This window comes from Perca fluviatilis, chromosome 10, assembly GCF_010015445.1.
Source record: "Perca fluviatilis chromosome 10, GENO_Pfluv_1.0, whole genome shotgun sequence".
Lineage (NCBI taxonomy): Eukaryota > Metazoa > Chordata > Actinopteri > Perciformes > Percidae > Perca > Perca fluviatilis.
In genome coordinates, this window is record NC_053121.1 from 17,118,299 (window position 1) to 17,139,101 (window position 20,803).

Consider the following 20,803-nt stretch of genomic DNA (forward strand, 5'->3'; position numbering starts at 1 on the left):
TATATATATAATATACATATATATATATACATATATATACACACATACATATATATATATATACACATATATGTAATTAAAATACAAAAGTTATTAAGGTGCTTTCTACTGACTCAAACACACAATCTCTGAGAGAATGGTATTGATACAGCATGTTTGAGAGTTAAAAATCACTTATTTTCTGATTAGCTGTGTTCATCAGTGCTTAAAAAGTCCAACAGATGTAAGGCATGATTGCAATAATATGGTTAGCTGAGAGAGCACATCTGTGTCACAAGTAACATCACACATACGCAACTTGCAGTGGCAAGTGGCAGTCAGATCTAACCGATTTAGGGGTTGAACGTGAAGCCAACAATCTGTCAACTTCATATACTAATACACCTGTGAAATACTGTCACCATCATAGCGAATATAAAAGCAGATTTAGGTGTCAGAATTGTGTTGCGTACACCAAAGGGATACTCCACTAATATACCAACTGCACCATTTCCCCTCCTTGTTAGAGACTGCTGATCAGAACACAACATTTCTGATTCAACTTTTAAGACATATTTAACAGAATACAGCCTATATTATACATGATTGATTTAACGGAACTCCAAGTGTTCAGGCTTGGGAGGGAAATCCAAAATGATGGAAGTTCAAATGTTACGATTTAATGAAATATCTTTTAAGGTGCGTAGAGTGTGACATCATCACTCAAAACCATTTATGTACTCATGAATGGCCCTGCCCCTTAAAGACAACATGGCATTGGAAACAAATGTCAGTGTAAAAGTTGGTTAATAAGGAAAAGAGATACTAGTTGGTACTATGGAGGCAAACCGCTCCAGTACTCATTCCACATCATCTGAAGAACTGGCATGACGTTCACAAAGCACCACTTTCTGATTTACAGGACACAGTCATCATCTTGCAGCATTTTAGCTGAGTGGGTATAAAAATATAGACATTTGAGACCCTGAATATATGTTCATATGTGATTTTCTGCAACAAAACAAAACACAATTTACAGCTGTCCCACTCAGTGTACACAATGTCTTTTTTTAGACTTCACTCCCATCTAAAATGTGTTCTTGCATTATCCCTGGGGGAAGAAGTTTACACCCATTACAACACAGAACGGCAATTATAATGTTGTCGTCTTCATCAACAGCATACATCCGCCATTTCTTTGTTAATACACTAAAATGACCTCTGGGTGTGTGACACAGATTTACTCGGGAAAGAGGAGTGTGTTTGTGTGTGCGCGATGACATTACATCAACATGTCTTTGTGGTGCCTGGCTATGTGCTGGCTCTTCTCCGAAGGCCTCCTAAAGCCCTTGGTGCAGTAGTCGCAGCGGTGGGGGTAGTCCTTGGTGTGAATGGAGATCACATGGCGTTTGAAGCCAGAAGCGTCCGTACTGTTATACTCACAATACTGGCACTGATAAACCTTTCTACCACTGTGTGTCTTCATGTGCTTCTTCAGCTCAGCAGGCTGCCGGAAGCCTCGCTTGCAGCGCTTGCACTTAAAGGGGAGGTCCTTTGTATGCAAGGACAGGATATGGCGACTCAAAGTGAAGGTGTCGGGAGCGTTGAAGTTACAATGCCGGCACTGGTGCACCTTGTTGCCCTTGTGTGTCTCCGCGTGTTTTTTCAACTCTGAGGGCCGGTGAAAGCCTTTCTCACACACGTCACACTGATGGGGGAAGTCCTTGGTGTGAACAGAGATAATGTGTCGTTTCAGGTCACTGGAGTTGGTGCTCTTGTGCTCACAGTGCGGGCACTGGTGGGTCTTGTGGCCCTGCACCATCTCTATATGACGCTGGAGTTCCCGTGCGTCAGCGTAGGCTTGGGGACAGTGGCTGCACTTGAAAGGCAGATCTGCGCCATGCTTGCTCTTGATGTGAGTCTTTAGGTTGGACTGATCTGCACAGCGGAACTCGCAGTGCGGGCAGTGGTAGGGCTTCTCGCCTGTGTGGGTCCGCATATGTTTCTTCAGCTCTGACGGGTGGCGGAAGCCTTTGGCGCACTCGACACACACATGTGCAAAGTTCTTACTGTGCACAGCCAGCAGGTGACGGTTGAGCAGGCCCTGTTCAGCTGTCTCATAGTCGCAGTACTTGCAGTGATGCAGTTTGGGCTCGCGGTCCTTGACGATGAGCTTGTCAGAGCCCAAGGGGCTGGACTCATGGTAGCGCCGCGCGTACTCGCTGTATTCTGGAGAGCGCTCATTGTTGTGACTCAGCAGCTTGTGACTCTCCAAGTGGTTGTGGAAACTCACCTTCTTGTTGGTGGTAAAGTCGCAGTCCGTACACTGGTACTTCTTCTTAAGCAGGTGGTCTGGGTGGTTCTTCATGTGGCATTTGAGGAAGCCTCTTGAGCGAAACTTCTTTCCACATATGTGACAGGGATAGACAGTCAAAGGCATGCCATCTGGTCCAATGATAACAGCTGGAAGAAATGGTTGAAGAGATGGTTGAAAAATAAAGTGCAACTTGAAATACTGTTAACCACCATGTAAAAGTGTTAGATGCTTATTATCAAATCATACAAATCTCATGATCCCAGAATTGTATGCTGTGCATACCAGTCTGACACTGTCGTATCTCTCCTTTCTTCTTTTTCTTAGCTTTGGGTTTGAGGACACGGTTTGCACCCAGCCCCTCTCGGATTTGCAGAAATGGTGTAGCTGCTCCATTCTTCACCTGATCGATGGTATTACCTGCACAGTTTAGATATAATTATTAACAGGATAGAAAACCCTTTATAAAAAAAATTAAAAAAAAGTGCTCTATGACAGTGTCTGTTATTTGCTGTAAAAACTGCCCAGACATAGGCAAAAACATTTCTTTTGTTGTTGAGTAAGTCATCTAAAAATAATGCTGATGTACAGCAGCCTCCTCTTACTGAACTTTGAACAGTAAAAGACTGAAGGTTGACACATTCTACTTACTTACAGCCACAGAACCTGTCTGACAAAATGGACTAAAAGCTGTTTCACAAAGGAACATACTGATGTCATCATCGTCATCCTCATCACTGTCATCCTCATCATCCTCTTCTTCTTTTGGATGGTTCTTGACTGCCATGTAGACCATCTTGTCACGGCCAACTCCCAGTCTGCCCGATGATGCAGCTTCCAGGTCAGGATGGCCATTTTGGTAATCATCCTCTGTTATTACCTCTGTTCCGCCTAGAAAGAGGTACAAATTTACAAATTAAAGCTATAGTGGGTAGGCCTAGCAAACTTGATTCCTTTTAAGGATTCGGGTTATTCTGAGTCACTCACTAAACTGATCCGGGTTGTGCGAGTCATTTGAGTCAGTTGAGTCAGTATTGATCTATAGGCGAGCCGAGGCGAGCAATGTTTCGGACCATCTGCTCGACCTAAATGCATTTTAACATACTACATTTATACACCAAACCTACAGTAGGCCTAGCTAGGCTATGTGCAGAACATTGTATGTTATTTCAGAAGTGAAAGAATGGCTTTTGTTGTTGATCTGCTTTACCCTGAGCTCGAGGAGAGACTTCACTCGCTCGTCTGAATCAGATCCACTCATGACAATGTATCGGGATTAACAATCCGAGCTTGCAATGTTTCCTGCTCCGAGTCTGCGGGTCGGGAAGTCTCGGACTGTCTCTCTGCTCACTTAGTCGCTTGAGTTGACTTGTGAAGTTGTGGTTGCCTACGAAATTGTAAGTTATAAAGCTTTTGGCAGCTAAGATGGCTAGGACTAGTAGTAGCTAATGTTGCAAGAGGTTTGTGTATGGCACTGTTATTTTTGATTGAATTGTAGTAGGACTCAACTGATCCGAGTTAATGATACTAGAGACTCGTGACTCATGAGTTAATGTAAAGAGTCGGGTGAAAGATCTGAATAAGTCACGACTCAAACAGGTTTAACGGTGAACTATTAATGAACGTCCGTTACATTGAAGTCATTGTCAAATGAGGTGAAACAAAGCTAATCAAGCCTATCAGTTCAACAAAACACTCTCTGTATTTCTCACTGTGGCTGTTTACAAAATGGTGTAGTCCGGCGACTTTCGCATGCAGCAGCTTGAGTGATGTGTTTTACATCACCGCTGAAAAAGGACAACAGCAGCGTTCAGCTTTGGGGATGAAGAGGACTACTGTAACAGGTGAATAGGTGACTGCTAAGAGAAGATCTACACATTCAGCAGCAGGACTAAAATCCTCCAAAAAGAATTTGTAGCGCGCTGAAAAAAGAAAAAGGGACTGAGGTCAGACACGGATGTCGCCTTACTGCTCTTGAACAGGATAGTAATGGGTTTTGTAATGTATTAGGAGTAGGAATTATTGCTATATAATTTACTCGACCTAAATGATGTGCTACAAGCAACTGCGTGGAGGAGGGGTTGGACGCAGTGCACGATCACCGAAGGCTTGAGTCATGTGGATGCGCAGAAAGTGTTGTTGTCATAACTTAGAATTCCTTATGGGGGGCGACAGAAACTACGCACTTTAACTTTAACCGAAAACATGATCTACATTCAGTTTAACACATAACAATCTACTTGTATTGTTGAAACATTATGCTTAAAGTCACTTACCTAAATCATCATCTGCTTCAGCTTTGAAAATGTAGACTTTGATGACCTCAGTGCCGTCCTCCTCTTTAGCTTCCTTGTCTTCCATTACCTCAGTGCTGATCTCCAGGGGAGTGTCTCCTATGTCCAGCTTCTCTCCCACCTCATCTACTACAGTAACAAAAACAGCCTTAGTTATCAAAAAATAGCAATAATAAAACATGGCATATACAATGTTTATTAATATAAGTGATATGGCCGCTGTCTTACAGGAGATCATAAGGTAATCCTCAGAGCTGCTTCTTGCATCATCATCCTCGTCTGTCTGCAGGGGAACATCCTCAGCTGGCATCTGTTCGTGGATTATGGTCTCAGAGTTGGCCTCTGTCACCATCAAGCCTTCTGACACAAGCTGGTGGTCCAGAGTGTTGTCTTGGTGCTCAGACAGAAGCTCTGCCACAAACACCTGGTCTGGCATGTCATCATGGTGATGGTTTGAGTCCTGAATGAGGTCTGAGGTTAGGACATGATGATGGTGGTGATGATGATGATGATGATGAGGATGATGATGGTGGTCCAGATCTTCCTCTATAGCAACCTCTGTGCCCAGAATATTCTCAGGCATGATCACACTGTGTTCTGAGGACACCATGTCTTCTGTGGTAATTTCATGGGCTTCTACCCCTTGAGACTGCAGACTTTCGACATCAACCTCCAGGCCTTCAACTACCTCAGCTTCTAAACCCTCCACTTCCACCTCTTCCTCAAGGCCCTCCACTACGTGCGCCTCCAGACCGTCCACTTCCACCTCACCCTCTAGGTCCTCGACAACCTGAGCCTCCAGCTCTACCACATGTGTCTGTAGCCCTTCAACCACTTCAGCCTCCAAGCCCTCAACATCTGCATCTAAGCTCTCCACCACTTCTGTCTCCAGTTCTTCAACCACCTCCGTCTCCAGGCTTTGAACCACCTGAGTTTCTAGGCCTTCCACCTCAAGTTCATGCTCCAGGAGGATGCCCTCGTCCGTCATCACATCAGAAAGAAGCATACCCTCGGGCACAGACACCACAATGTGCTCCCCATCAATGTGAGCCAGACCCCCCATGCCTGCAACTGTAAACACAAGACACAGAGAGGGGTGCATAGCAAAGAGTTTTAAACAACAAAATGACAATTAATGCTACAACCCAGTTTCTTGCACATTCAAGCTACAGTGAATATATCAGAGCAGCTTGTCACACATTTGTAAAGGCATATTGCATTCTTGTTGTTTGCTGTGAAAATGTCAGACTGACCATGAAATGTTACTGTGACTTTATTATTTAGGTAGGTGATGAAGCTACATAGCATTTGCACTTTAAACTAAAATGTGTGACACAATAAACCTGATTAGTAAGTGTATGGATAATACATTTAATTTGTACTACTTGTGGGGTAATGTGTCTTGGATTACATGTTGAAATTATTGGTTGTCACCTTGTCCTATTTGGCTACTTACCGAAGTCTTGCATGATCATAGCGTGGGGCATCTTCAGGTCCTGAGTGTGCAGCTCCAACACCCCTCCTCCTTGATCCATGGCTTTGCTCAGAAAAAGACTGAAAATTACAGTGTTCACTGTGTTAGCTGTTTTCTTGCACTTTGTTAGTGTGCATTACTAAAAATGAAAGTGAAAGTACCTAACAATGCCACACTGGCTAGTATTCAATACATACCTTCACATTTGATGGAAAAACCCTTAGAATACAACCAATGGGGTATTTGATGGACTTCCTTCCATCAAAGTAATCAATCCCTGACAAAGACAAAAAAACAAAACAATTGGTACTCCCAAGCATTGTGCTGATAATAGAAAACAGAAAAGAGGTAATGAGTTAGTTAAGTATAGTCTAAGTGTTATAAAGGAATTCATCAAAAAACATGTCTACATGGGCTCAGGTTAATAATAAGGGCACTGGTACTGCCGCATATAATGGCCTCTGTATAACTTTAAAACTGCTGTCTGCTGCCTGCCACTGAGGAGGAGGGCAGTTGTGTTGTTGACCACTGGCTCCATCCATTGCTTATCAAGAGTACTACAGGCAGCTTCAACCTGAGGACATGTAGCTACACCTGGAGCTGGTTGAGCATGATGGCTGCAGCCCAGCTGAGACAAAAGGCTGTCCGCTCAGTGTGCAGGAGGACGAGCTCACAGGCAGCGGCTCTAATTGCTCTTGAAAGATGAGTCCTGCTTGTTTTTGTGAGAGGAAATGCATTGCCGTCACATGACGGTTTAAATAAGCCAAATATGGAATGGCTGCAATGATTTGTATTGAAGTTATGGGTCCCTGATTGTCATGGATAACGTATCATTTTGGAATAAAACTAACACGATGCTGCTGCATTTGTCGTTTAAAAAATATTGTACTCTGCACAAAACTACACACGCTTCCGAGTTTATGGCCGCCAACGAAAGTACCGCAGACGTTATGCAATACTTACTAGGGCGGCTACCGCCCTCCACCCACCAGAGCTAGCTAACTAGCATGCAAGCTAGGGCTGGTCCTCAGAGCGCCATCTTGTTTTAGCATAACGGCTAATTCAAGGAATGCAACAACCGATTTTATTTGACCATTTCAGTCTCAACATCAAACAACGTTATTATATGCATAGAGTCATTAGCACAAGCAACAAACCAATATGCGTTATACGATTCTTTTCTTTGCATGTCGCTCTAAATGCGCGACGACGGCCGTCAGATCGGCTAGCTAGCTTGCTAAGCTAGGTGAAGCAGCTTGTGCCGCACTATCTTCCATGTTGTTTTCGAAAAGGCTGAAAGAGGCCCGCTACGGCCGACAGGGCCCTTGTGTCTTATTCCACATGCCTTTCTAACCGATTCAAAATCATTTTACCTGATAGCGTCGTCTTCTGACTCTATCGGTGTTTCTCCCCCTTCTCAGATTTGTCTGTTATTGTTTTGGTTTATTTTTGACGGTAAGCTAAGTGCGGCCTGCAGTTTTGGATCCCCGGGCACCCTTTGCTAGGCCTCGGCCAATCAGCTTGCTTCCTGACAAGCAGAGGGAGGGCGGGGGGCAGACAATGCGTGGCCTCGTTTACCGCTGATCCCTTACTATTTGCGTCATGCATAAGAGAGCAGAGTTACATTAACACAGATATCCTTGTAATAGCAACATATCTACACCCGGTTCTGAGACACACAATTTAAACGTTATCCTATCAAGAAATAATTTTAATGTGGTTGCAGAATGCGCGTAGACTTTGTATGCGCAGATGAGGCCTGTGGGCCATTTTGTCACAAGGGGTGTGTAGCGTCGAGCACTCATTTGTGAGGCGTTTGGCCCTGCATACAGGAAATATCCGGGAGATGCATGCTTACGGTACTGCTGCTGCTATTGCTTGTGCTGCGGATGAATTGTACTGTGACTAATTACCCTGCAATGCAAACAGACCACGACTTGGCATGCATGGCTTATAATAAAAAGAAATAAACACAAATGCTGCAGTTATAGTTTGAGGGTCGACTTGTTTTTATTTTCATTACAGCTCCTAATTGTTAGAGGCACTCTGCATGAGGGTGCATAGCTGTCTAGGCACAAGGCCTTCGTGCATAAACATGTTCTTCATTACAGTGGTATCCAAAAGCACGCTCCCCGTACATAACCCTAACCACCTATAGATATGCAGTAAAAATGCAGTAACGTGACAGTACCTGTAATGACTCAAGATTCTTCTGGAATTAAGAATGTTGCAGCTGAAATGCACCTTGGCTCAAACCATAGATTTCCATTTTTGTATTATTTATAAGGGCAGTGTGGTTTACAGGAGTTGCATTGCTGTGTAAGTAAAGAGCAAAACACAAATACAACACAAATCTAAAGATAATTTCACCATGAACCAATCAAACATTCATAAATTCACACATCATTGTGCAACACATGGAAGATTTGTCATACTGCAGTTACGCGATAAGGAAAAAAACAAAACCAAGCATGCAACGCTCAGCACCTTCATCTAGTAGGAATTCACACAGAAAATGGACAAACCACCAATATCTTCATTTAAACTGTCTTCATATCAATTACATCAACAGAACAGACGCTTATACAACTCTTAATATTCCAGCAGTTTCTCACAATTACCATAGAAAATTTTGTAAAATTGACAAACAAATCTTCTGGAAGCTCAGAGTTGGTCCATATCACAAGTAGAGTGTGCATGTGTGCCTTCTTGTCTGCCTACACAGTCTCTCTGTGTGGGTTGACAATGTTTCATGCGAGGGAAAGAAATGAGTCTTGAGTCTTTTGACTATGAATCCAGTGCAGCACAGCTTGCTAGTCTGAAACGGGGGACCAAAAGGTTGAACGACACATTTGTGGACACAGTGGCTGTGGCAGGAAGATTTCAGGTGAGGGTTGCAGCAGTGAACATCCTTCATCACCGTCCAGACTCAGTAACAGCCATCTTTCCAGGATTCATCGGACATTTTAGTCATGCCCAAAGACCTGTCAATAAAATAGAAAGTTAGTCTTCATTCACACAAGAGCCCAAGTATAACATTGTGAGGATCTGAATGGCATTAAAACTAATTTGCCATTATTAAAAGGATATGTCCCCCCCAATTTTTCACAATCCTGAATAGCTTTTCATTCAAGCACTCACCTCCTGGGGGGCTGTGAAAGTTTACTCCTGGTAGATGCCTGTCCTCGGCCCACAACAGCCCTCCCGGCCCCAGTTGAGGATCTCCCGGGTATGTAAGATCCACTATTGGCAGAGCCTGGGGACGGGAGCCTCCGGCCCCCTCCTGCAGGAGGTGCTTGAACAATGGGCAGACCTCTGGAAGGCTGACGACCAGCTTCCATGGAGCCCACAGGAGTGACCGCTTTAACAGGAGTCCGCAGGGAGAGAGGTGACTGGCCACTGCTACGCAGCCGACTACTAGCCATACCTTAAGTGGAAGAAAGGCACAGTGGTATAACAGAATCTCAACCAGCTATTTCTTTCTAGACAAATTAGGACATCAAATACATATTGTTAATATATACAAAGTATAATTATGCTGTTTGCGTTTGTGTCATGTAAGAGTTGTAGGAAAGCCTGGGAGGAGCAGTACTAGCTTATCAGGGTTAAGTTTGGAGCAAAGTAGTAGACTAATCATGTAGCAGGTGAGTGAATGGAGAGTTACACGTACATTACATGAAGTATGTCGGGGACGATGAGTGATCAGGGAAGGAATAGGGCTCCTATAAGTGGCTGTGGACCATATGTAGAATGAGTTTGTTCTAGATAATGACTTGACTTGTTAGGGTTAGACTGTCATGGTTAGATCGATTCATCCGTTTTGATATATCAGACCGATGCATGTGTGTCAGTGTCCTTCAAAGACAAGTTGCATTTATCAACATTACTTAGTGTTTATGAACTTATTTACATGGGAAAAACATGTGTTGAGCAAGTTTTTCATTTTGTGTTTGTATATATATATTTAATAATGTTGCTATCATAAAAAAAAAAAAAAAAAAGTCTGTAACTGGATAAGATTCGTTTGTGGAAAAGTGGTAAGTGCACATACCGTCTGTAGGTATAATTACAGTTTTGTGTTGACAGTAGCCTTCAGAGCACTTATTTTATTATTATTTTGTTTTTGTTCCTTCTGTACATTTATTATATTTTTGAGTTTTCTTGTAAACAAACAAAATGTTGTTACTCACCGAAACTGGTTGCATGTTAAAATAAAATGTCCTTATTCGTAAAACACTTGCAAAGCCAATTTCTTTTGAAACTGACATTGCATCTGTCTGTTTGCTAGCAGACTTCTTCACATTATTTTCTTGGCACATTACTTGCCATCTGAAGATCAGTGAAATAATGTGAAACCATTGCCATGTCACCCATGTGCGCGTAAGATATACTACTACTACTACTACTACTACTACTACTACTACTACTACTACTACTACTACTACTACTACTACATAGCGGTAGTAGTGGTCAAATATTCCACAGGGTACAGAGAGAAGAATCTTCCTGAATATCGATAAAAACCTCACCAGTGGTCATGCAGAGGTTCGAGGAGGTAAGGTGGTAGGATAAAAGTGACACTTTAAAGGGCTATATGCAAGGCAAATGTAGGTGCCATTATATTAGAGGAGGAATGGTGCGGACCAGGTGAAGAGGGTAGGGTTACCTGAGGAGGGGGTGTGAGACAGGTGGGACATGCGGTTGCCTGAGCTCTGGAGGTTAGCCTCCATGCTGCGGCTGTTTCTGACTGCTTCCAGGGAACGTAGGCTGGTGCGGGGGGCCAGATTAGGCATGCTGTGCCTCAACTCTTCTGGAACCACACATACATAAACACATTTAGCAACAGTATGTGTATCATCACAGCTTTGGTACAACAAGAACCTCTGATGGTCACTCTGATCTTCTGGACCTTTGCTGAATTATTACTAGTTATAGCCTACCCTCGCTCTTGGCAAATTTAAGCAGCTCTGCACTGGGGCCCTGGAGGGATCGTCTGGGTGTTCTTGTGCGTGGGGCCCCGAGCCGACTGATGTATTCCTGACCATGGTTGGAGGTGGAGGGAGACAGGCACCGAGGCGAGCCTAAGGGCGAGGGCGTGTAGCGAGGTCGTCGCTGGGGTATGGAGCAGAACTCATCCTCTTCGTCCTCCAGGCTGTAACTGTCAAATTCCTGATCGCTGTAGGTGCCACCCCGGCGCAGGGACTGCAGAGAGGCTGTGGAGCTGCGGCGTGATGCGGATGCTGAGCTGGAAGCATAATCCTGCCTCAGACCTGACACCAAAAATATAAAGTTAAAAAAGAAACTGCATTAACAGGGAGCCATGCAAATACACTTGCATGCACACATACAGTACAGGCCAAAAGTTTGGACACACCTTCTTCTTCAATGTGTTTCTTTATTTTCATGACCATTTACATTGTAGATTCTCACTGAAGGCATCAAAACTATGAATGAAAACATATGAAATTATGTACTTAACAAAAAAGTGTGAAATAACTGAAAACATGTCTTATATTTTAGATTCTTCAAAGTAGCCACCCTTTGCTTTTTTTGATAACTCTGCAAACCCTTGGTGTTCTCTCAATGAGCTTCATGAGGTAGTCACCTGAAATGGTTTTCACTTCACAGGTGTGCTTTGTCAGGGTTAATTAGTGGAATTTTTTTCCCTTATTAATAAAAAAGCAAAGGGTGACTACTTTGAAGAATCTAAAATATAAGACATGTTTTCAGTTATTTCCCACTTTTTTATTAAGTACATAATTCCATATGTGTTCATTCATAGTTTTGATGCCTTCAGTGAGAATCTACAATGTAGTCATGAAAATAAAGAAACACATTGAATGAGAAGGTGTGTCCAAACTTTTGGCCTGTACTGTACTCATATAAAAGCGTCAGAAGAGAGTCAAACTATCTATTTCATCTACAGAGGTGTAAGAAAATGTTTGCAATAAGGTTAACTGTGCTAGCCCTTTTCTTCATCAGCTGTCATAAACGGTAGTCAACTCTTCAGAACGTGGAAACACAATGGCGTGATGTCCAGCACATCATGTGCACAACTCCTCTACTCACTCTCTTCCTGTAGGCGAGCCATGATCTGTACATCAGTGAGATCCTGCAGCTTATAGCCCATAGAGATGGAGTCATCGGATGTGCTAAGCTCACTGTCTATGGAGGACTGCGAGCTCAGGGCTGAGTGCATGGTTGTGACACCTGTAAAAACACAGTGGGATACCCGTTACAACAAACTGCATCTTATACATAAAAGGTTACAATATTAATCACACTTATTTCTACTTCTGTTGGGTATAATAACCTTAAATTCTCAAATAAAAGCCAGTACTGAAATAATGGCCAGGGGAACAAATTGAAAAAAAAGGAAATGATCAGGAACTGCATTATAATGGCTACAGGGCTCTCCAGATAGGAGGGAACAATGGCACTGCACCTTCATAATCATTCAAAACACTTCAGACAATAGTACGTATTTCAATTTGCCATTTTCAAAAATAAACCTTTTGTATGGATATTCCAGAAGAATAAACAGTGACCGGTTTTGCCTCCATTGTGCATAACAATGGTGCCAGGTTAAAACACCCAGCACTGCCACAGAAAAATCATATCACCGGATGATAACTAGCTTTCAAACCAAGATTGCCTAACAGAAAAAGGATGTAGATATGAGGCCTAAGTAAGGTACGGTCTTGGTTAATGGGCCCCCTTTCACACCCAAATATGACAAATGTTAGACCATCACCTATGTGGTAACTGAGTTGATCACAAAAGATTTGATGCTAACAGGATCAGTCAGACTCCTCAGTAGATGACAGGGATTGATTGATCAGGTTCATACAATTGTATTACTTAAGGTTATCAAGCAGAGTAGCACATCACAGTGTTGATTAAACAAGTTGGTAACGATTTAAATTATTGTCTTTTTTAGTAGTTGGGAAATAATGGAGAAAAGCAGCTCAGTCAGTCACAATCAACTGGAGGAGTGTGAGGTATAACTCACCCCACCTCAGCTCAGCTAACACACACGCAGTGCTGCCTGTATCAGGACAACTTTAGATTTAATTTTCACCAGACTGACCTGGACAACATTCAAGCATTTAAGGTGTGAATGTAGACAAACCTTTGTTCGACAATCACATTTGGTTTGTTTTAAATTAACGCGTCTCTCCACCCTGACTTCACTTGTCCAGCAGCATTAGTCTAGAAAGGACCATCTGCCGATGAAGCTGTATGCAACGTTCCCCTGCCAGGCGTGTCTGTCTGACACAGGCCTAACTCTTAGACTGAGACAAATGGGAAATGACAACATCATCCAGGGTCATTTGGTTATGTAAAAAGTTTGGGATTAGATAGGGCCACCACCCACAAGCCAAGCATTTTCAAGTTCATGCAAAGATTTGTTATTTACAGGGTATTCATAACAACATCGGCATTGTTGGTCTCTGCACAGTGAAGTGCCAGGTACAGTGAGACAATGTGAGGAAAAACTAATGTGCAAAGTAACTGTAATAATCTTGTAATAACTTGTGTTTTCACCCCCTGAAGTACAAACCATACATAATCACTGACCATCTTCCAAAATATACCAGTGTCACAGATGTGTTTTTCTGTCTGCCAGGTGCACACTGTTTTCCATTCATTTCAATACAACTCAAAAGAAGCTAACATGCTTGATATAGACAATTAATCACAGAGAATAGCATGGCTGTGGTTGTTGTGCAGTGATGTAATTCAAAGCTTGGCTGACTAACAGCAACCTTTGTCATGCCATCAAAGAAGCCACCAAATACACATTTGCCCGGACGTCTGTATTCATTTTTTTCTTTTCTTTACAAGGCAGTCCTGAATTCACTGCTGTTCAACAGACAACAATTTAGTCGGTGATATCAGGCCTTTCCACACAGATAAAACCTTGCATAATGTTCACTGTGATGGATTGCCTTTCTCAAACAAGTTTAAATTCTTTGTTAAATGTAGTGCAATTTGAAAAAGAATGGTAGACAATGGCTGCCTGGTAGAAGAAGAAAATCAGATCCAGACAGTGTGTGGTACGTTTTGAAAAATAGTTAATATTGTGCAGTATATGCGACACACAGCATGCAGAAATGCTACAATAGTCTTTAAATATTTCCATTCAGATCCCAGAGGGGACACATTGTTGATGCATTAGTGCACACACATAACTGACCTACATCCTTACAATAACTGACGTCAATCCCACTGTTGTGTTGAGCAGAAAATGAGGAGCACAGTGTGTTAATGTCATGCCATACCTGAGCTGCCACAGGTTAGTAGGGATTTGTTAGTTGATTTGTGGTACCCAGGAGAGATCAGGCCTGAGCCTGCTGAGCCTGCCTCTGCTGATGGGCTGCTGTACATGTTCCTCCATCGAGATGCTGCAGGAAACAGGAGAGGACAAATTAGATATTCTCAGAGAACAATATACCCACTTTAAAGGGATGATATGAAGAAAGAGATATGAAGAGTATCATGTATAACTGTATGGCCGGGATCAATGTAAATTATATTAAGACCCCCCAAGTGGAAAGCGTGTCCCAACCTGCACCTGCTATTTTGGTTCTGATGGGTGCAGCAGCACAAAGTGCAAAAGGAGAGTGCAGAGCGACAATGTGAACACAGCGCCTCAGATCTGCAGCCAGAGGCAGATGGTGGGTGGTACTTTTAACAGTTAATTAGATAGAAACAAATAATATAAAAAAAAAAAAAGTTTGGTGAAGGGGTTTATATGATTGATTCAAGTTGGAAAGGAGGCTATGAGGCACAGACTTAATGAGCTTTAGTAAATCGATGTCTCCTGCATAAAACGGACAGAAGACCAAGTTATAACCGACCGGTCTGATGTGTGGTTATTTGTAACAGCCTGGTGTCATTTGCCTGTGATTTAATGAAGCCACTGTGAACGCATGGCTGTGTGTAATGATAGTTTTATATACAGTCTATGGTGTAATGGCACTGCAACAGATACTGTAAGAAAAACTTTTATTAATTTATAGATAAATGCAGACTGATTTTCCGGCGTTTCTGCTTTAACCACAGTAATGTACAATATGTAGACACTTTGATGTTCAGTGAAATAGCAGGATTAGGATTAGTTTCATGCAAGAGCTTTGAGAACAAACCGTTGCAATATTTGCATACGTACTGTAGGGTTCAGTTCAGACCAAAAAAAAAAGCATTTAATCACCTTTACTGCTAACACGATAGTCTCTATGCCAACTGGCACTTTCATGGCCCGGTGCTGCCGTTTAAAAAAAAGGAGAGCTGACCCAGGGGGGGGGGGAAGGTAATCCAACCCAGCCCATGACTTCATGTAGTCATTCAGCCCTGGTGTGAATAGCTCTGTTGTTCAGGTTCTGCAGTGTGCAGGAAGTAGGAGCCATGAGCAGGGTAAATAATATATGGGGCCCGTTGGTTCAGACACAAACTTGTACATGCACAATGGAGGTGAGAAGTAAATAAGAGAGCAGCCCATTCACAGAGGGAGGTACAACTGTCTCCCAGTGCTAAATTAGATGCATTAATCTTGATTTAGGCCAACCACCACAAAGATGTGAAGCCCTAAAAGACTTCATCTTAGGGTTTACGTAGTGAATGAATCAAAATGCAAATCAATAAATGCTTTGGTTAAGACATTTCAGAGAGTTTAATGCATAAAATGTATCTACGCGTTTTACATACTCTGATCCAAACGGCTGATCAGGGTCCGACAAGCTATTTCTGTCTCTGGGCTGCGGTGGTCAAGAGCCTGCCGACACCACTTCAATGGGGAGTCTGGCCCTTGATCTCCGACTTGCTTTTTTGGAGACACATACAACCTGTAGAGAAGAGGCAGACAAGAAGAAAACAAAGTATTACCAAGGGAAATGGTAGCAATGACAAGAAGTAAAGGGGATTGGGAGAGTAAATACAGAGATGGAGAAACTGAGGTAGGGAAAAGGCAGCTAAGGGCCAAAAAAAAGTCATCCAAATGTACTTTTTTATGAAACATGCTTGTCAAAAGGTGCCAGTCACATTGAGCAAAAGATTTAAATAAAAACAAGCTGGAGATTAGTGTGGACTACTGGCCTGTAAGGTATGTACTTAATAGTATTGAGCATGCAATGCACAGTGAGAATGTTTTTCACAATGTACGACATAGGCGTGACAGCCTGGATGCCAGCCAAACTAAGCCCCGCCCACAACATTTGAGGTCGGGAAGTTCGGTCTGGAGCTACTTCTTCCACACACAATCCTTGCGTTTGATGTGGGATAATGACGCACATTCTGACTGCGATTCATCCAGAGTTTTGGTCAGCGGTTAACACCTAGTTGTTGCCATTCACGCAAGACACAGATCTGCAAATGCAGTTGCATTAGCATAACTGCTAAACCAAAAAATATACCAGAGCAGAATTGGTGCAACCTACCTCTACAATAATATTAAAATATATCGGAGATAAGGAGAGTCCCATTTGTGGATGACGTCAAAGTCAATATGTTATATATCTATACTTTTACAGTAATCCTATAATTTCAAATGACCCCTGTACTGTAGTAATCTTATAGTTGCTATAAAAAAAAACAGGTGTTCTTCTTTTCATGATAAAACCAAGCAGTGTCATATCTATGTTCAACCACAGCCAGGGGCATCACAGAGGCAGGTTGGACAACTTTTGTCGAAACAATAAAATCAACTGCATATTCAGCTTTATTCTGCATGACTGTGTTAGTGTGAGGAGCGTAAATTAGGAGGTTTGAAGTTTAGGCCAATGTGAGGAATCTAATAGGCCAGAGACACAATTTTGCTAAACTTCAAAGTTTACGAAATCATTTCCCGTAAGTAAACAAATATATTCAAGGGGAAAATTATTATGATTTAAGAACAAGATGGACATTCAAGTGACAATTTTGACCTGGTGAGGTTGAAACATTGCCTGTCTAGTCTAATAAAAGTACTGGGAATAATTATTTTAAGTATGGATACTTTGACACAGGCAATCTATTTTTTCTCTTGTACATATTTTAGACTATGAATCAAAAAACCACAACAAAGAGATAGCTGCAGTTTCTCTTAGCTCCAGTGTTTCTGTCTGTGTTGCAGTCTGGTCACACAGGGGGCCCTCAGATCACATGCTGTGCAATCCCACCTAAAGCAGTTTAGCCTTGCGGCAGCATCCAGCCCACAGCAGATCAGATTATGTCGCTGTTGGGATTACTGGATGTTTTGGCTATGATAACCTCACAAAGCACATATGGTATGGCTAATGATGTGAAACTGAAAATAAGTCGTGAATGGTCAGGCTGTTAAGCTGATAAAGTAACCATCAGGAACACAATATGGTACCAATTTCAGGCAACGCAACGTGCACAGCATAAACGAACATGTCAAGACTGAACTCTGGCACAAAATTAACATGGATTATTAGTAATTAACCTTCGATTACTGGTCCATCTGGGGTAATTATATTCTGCCGACTTAATTGGAGAAAATGAGCAAAGTTCATCTTTTTATAAGCTTCAATCTGAGCTGCATTGAGGAATTAACTAATGCAGATATAGCTTAGTTGATCTTAAGTACATTGTGTAACACGGTTTAGTGAATGTAGATCTGTGCCGGTTCAACAATAATAATTAAACAACATTACAACAATTTCTGAAATAGCTTCTTTTTTTTTTTAAACAGCTTGACAGAACACTTCTGGTGCCTGTGGCATTTGTTTAAAAAATAAATAAAAAAGCTTTGTGTTCATTAGAACCTGTCAAACAGGATGCAGATAGGTCATGCCTGTTGTTTAACTACATCAGAGACAACTTCATCATTTCCTCCTAATTACAGTAAATATTCTGAGTTAGTGGTCAACATGTTTGCCACACTTAAGCAAAGATTTGAAAGTACAAGAAAGGGCACTCATTGTTTCTGTGGATGAGGGGAAAAACATTTATAATCCAAATTGCCTAATGCTACAGTACAGTGTTTAGTCACTTTCTGTGGGGGAGTAACACACTTTAAAATCCGAGGTTAAAATGAAAAAGCACAAGTGACTCATCTGGCTTAAGGGGCTACTCTACCTATACACAGGCGAACGTAACATTCAAACTCTAAATGTGGCATCGCTGTGGCCTGTGTTGCCAGGAATCAACTTCCCCTGAAGATAACTCGTATGCACTGCTACATATTATTAATATTAACTTGCTATCTCTCTCACATCAGCAAATGTTTAGATGCAGCACACTGATCTGTCCAGCAATGACAGAAATATATCTTGGATAACCCAAACAAGTGGGATAAAGGGAGGCTATCAAAGCATAACTTGAGACCAGATAATAAAAACATACCAACTGTCCTCGTCCTCTACTTCTGCACACTCATCCTCCAAATCTAGGACATCCACTTCATCCAGGGCAGTTTGGTCCACCCCTGAGTCGCTCTCTGCAAGTGTCTCTGAATCATAACTTTCCTGAGAGGGGCTCTCTGGCGTCTGGCACTGTTCCGCTCCATTGTTGCAGGTCAAGGTGAGAAAGCTCCCACATGGACCCTGGTCCTCCTCTTCATCATCCTCTCCCTCAAGCCTGTTGGCCATGGGCAGAGGGGACATCTCTTCACCACTACTGCTGTCCTGACTGGGTGACAGCTGCAAGTCTGTGCTGCCCAGTTTGCCACTGTGCTCCAATCTGAGGTGGGAGTTGGTCACCTCTTCACAAGGCAGCCTCTCATTGATATTGCCAGCAGCTGTGAGGTTGCTGTTGCTGCTGGTTCCTCTGTGGATGATAGTCTTGCTCCCTCTGTTGCGCAGGGTCTCATTCTGGACCTCCAACCTACGAACAAGCTCCTGCAGCTTTCTGACCTCCTCCAGCTCCACCCCTGCCAGGTCCTGACCCCCCTCTTCTTCCTCTTTGCACCCGGGCTTGGAGCTCTCCATGAGGCCAGTGGGACTGCCATTTTCGGCCTGGGGGACCACGCTGGCACTGTCCGGGACCACCATGCTCCTACTCTATTGGGAGGAAGAGCAACAACATTATTCACATGACAGCAGGTCTACATATTAACGCATTAGTCCAAGCTTTATATTACTACATGCAAGTTCACGTTATGTTGCTTACTACACCATGAACGCTAGTGAATGGGCACTATCTTGCCAGCAGTAGCCTAACGTTACAACAGCAACTCAACATGGTAAACGTTATAGCAAAAATGATTATGTTAGCAGTAAAAATATTCAGCTACTTCAATCACAAGCAAAGCTTTTGGTTATAGTCACATGAAGTAGCTCTGCTAACAATTACTAGTATTTACACGACGCCGATCACTTTTTTTTTCTCTCTCTTCGTAACGTTGCTAACTGGGCAACTGGAATTACCGTTGCAAGAAGTAGCTAAGATACAAAAGGCTGATGTACACCAATACATCTAACTTTAAGCTGCGAAACGGTAGCAGTCATATTGCAGTAGAGGACTCTAGTTCATGTTAGCTCGGCTAGCATGCTAACAGCAAAACATTCGTAACGTTACCGGTGAGTGAGCCGTGTTGTCCCAGTTGTCCCAGCGAGCTGATGACTGAGCTTGCCCGCCACTCAGAGCTCAAACTCCTCGGCACAGCAGCGGCCGCATGGATGAAGCAGCTAATCACAGCCACCTGGAATGGTCCTCGGCTAGATAGTGATTGTCAAGACACTGGAATAAATCTCAGTTCACTAGTCCATGTTTTCTTGTTGCTGCTAGAGCATCACCAATAACGTTCATCATATCGCTCACTGCTAACTAGCTTGTTGATGGACTTTAGTTAGCCCCAGTCAGTGAACAGACCTGCAGCAGCGCTCGCTCCTCCCCATATGGGGGAATACAATACATCCATGGGTTTCTCTGTTATTTGGCGCCCCTTATGGGGGAGATGTGATACTGCACTAACATCTTCTTGTAATCTATATTGTAGCCATTGGGTGTCGCTGTTTACATAATGGTGCCACACCACTGTACCGTAATATACTGTCTATGTAGTAAACCCATTTACAGTCTATGTAAACATTTTCTGCAATGACTAATGACAGTCATTATTTAATAGAAAAGAAACTAGTAAGTTGTATGAATGAATACAGCAAAACTGTTAATAATGTTAAAAATTGACCAATGATATGAAGTTATTGCACACTATAGTTTATGTATTGGTTGTTTTGCAATGGTAGTTTACTTAAATTTGTCTTCATTGTCTTCATGCTGTACAGTAGGTGGACAGAGACTGACTGAGCTTATTTCTGTCTATTTTTGTTGGACAAGGGGAATTTAGGAAGTAGTGATGACTTAATTACCTGTATAACTTGTTATACAGACAGTATCAGAGACAATAATCATGTATACTTGTCACAATGTTGACAAAGGGATAACTCATGGATTGGACACAGCAGGCAATAAAAAAACAGGTGGGACAGTTAATGCAATACAATGCAATGCTATTATCATAAATCACTTAAAAGTTTGGGTTTTTCAGTATATGGCTTAAGAATGATGAGGACACTTAATATGATCATAATCATGTGTCTACCTCTTATCATTTAGTTGTTTCCCCATATGTTCTTTTCTTCCTGTGCTGCAATGTCTAGTCTGTTGTCATAATAGTGCACAGACACACCTGATCCTGAAAGATCATTGAAAAGAAAATAAGATTCATAAAAGCTATAATTGATTTAGCATGATCCCTGACAGGCTTTCTTACAACCGACATTGTCTTTGTAATTT

At 42.4% G+C, this 20,803-nt stretch overlaps 2 protein-coding genes across 6 annotated transcripts; both read right to left on the minus strand.

The window, feature by feature from the left end:
• Positions 1-166: 166 nt before the first annotated feature.
• Positions 167-7,606, minus strand: znf711 (zinc finger protein 711). 4 transcript variants are annotated; one of them, XM_039813169.1, is made up of 8 exons: positions 7,435-7,606; positions 6,259-6,338; positions 6,044-6,141; positions 4,816-5,658; positions 4,570-4,716; positions 2,945-3,184; positions 2,543-2,713; positions 167-2,442 (listed from the first exon to the last, which is right to left on the minus strand). In XM_039813169.1, the coding sequence occupies exons 3-8, from the start codon at positions 6,120-6,122 to the stop codon at positions 1,262-1,264; spliced, it is 2,661 nt and encodes an 886-aa protein (XP_039669103.1). In that variant the 5' UTR covers positions 6,123-6,141; positions 6,259-6,338; positions 7,435-7,606; the 3' UTR covers positions 167-1,261. The 4 variants fall into 4 exon arrangements, with proteins under 4 accessions (XP_039669103.1, XP_039669105.1, XP_039669104.1 ...); XM_039813171.1 differs by having other exon boundaries at positions 3,005-3,184; positions 7,435-7,605; XM_039813170.1 differs by having other exon boundaries at positions 2,579-2,713; positions 7,435-7,605.
• Positions 7,607-8,046: 440 nt separating this feature from the next.
• Positions 8,047-19,913, minus strand: zgc:66447 (SLAIN motif-containing protein-like). Of its 2 annotated transcripts, XM_039813173.1 has the most exons (9): positions 19,583-19,912; positions 18,410-19,065; positions 15,773-15,909; positions 14,347-14,469; positions 12,131-12,271; positions 11,002-11,331; positions 10,728-10,871; positions 9,203-9,488; positions 8,047-9,045 (listed from the first exon to the last, which is right to left on the minus strand). In XM_039813173.1, the coding sequence occupies exons 2-9, from the start codon at positions 19,054-19,056 to the stop codon at positions 8,991-8,993; spliced, it is 1,863 nt and encodes a 620-aa protein (XP_039669107.1). In that variant the 5' UTR covers positions 19,057-19,065; positions 19,583-19,912; the 3' UTR covers positions 8,047-8,990. The 2 variants fall into 2 exon arrangements, with proteins under 2 accessions (XP_039669107.1, XP_039669108.1); XM_039813174.1 differs by lacking the exon at positions 10,728-10,871 and having other exon boundaries at positions 19,583-19,913.
• Positions 19,914-20,803: the final 890 nt, after the last annotated feature.

Excerpts from the sequence above, each read along its gene's own strand:
- znf711 (XM_039813169.1), bottom strand. The coding sequence starts at position 6,122 with ATGGATCAAGGAGGAGGGGTGTTGGAGCTGCACACTCAGGACCTGAAG. Across the intron at positions 3,185-4,569 it reads TGAAGCAGATGATGATTTAG|GCGGAACAGAGGTAATAACA; the intron begins GTAAGTGACTTT and ends ACCTCTTTCTAG. Across the intron at positions 2,714-2,944 it reads GACAGGTTCTGTGGCTGTAA|GTAATACCATCGATCAGGTG; the intron begins GTAAGTAGAATG and ends TAAACTGTGCAG.
- zgc:66447 (XM_039813173.1), bottom strand. The coding sequence starts at position 19,056 with ATGGTGGTCCCGGACAGTGCCAGCGTGGTCCCCCAGGCCGAAAATGGC. Across the intron at positions 15,910-18,409 it reads GTAGAGGACGAGGACAGTTG|GTTGTATGTGTCTCCAAAAA; the intron begins GTATGTTTTTAT and ends TCTTCTCTACAG. Across the intron at positions 10,872-11,001 it reads TAAATTTGCCAAGAGCGAGG|AAGAGTTGAGGCACAGCATG; the intron begins GTAGGCTATAAC and ends GTGTGGTTCCAG.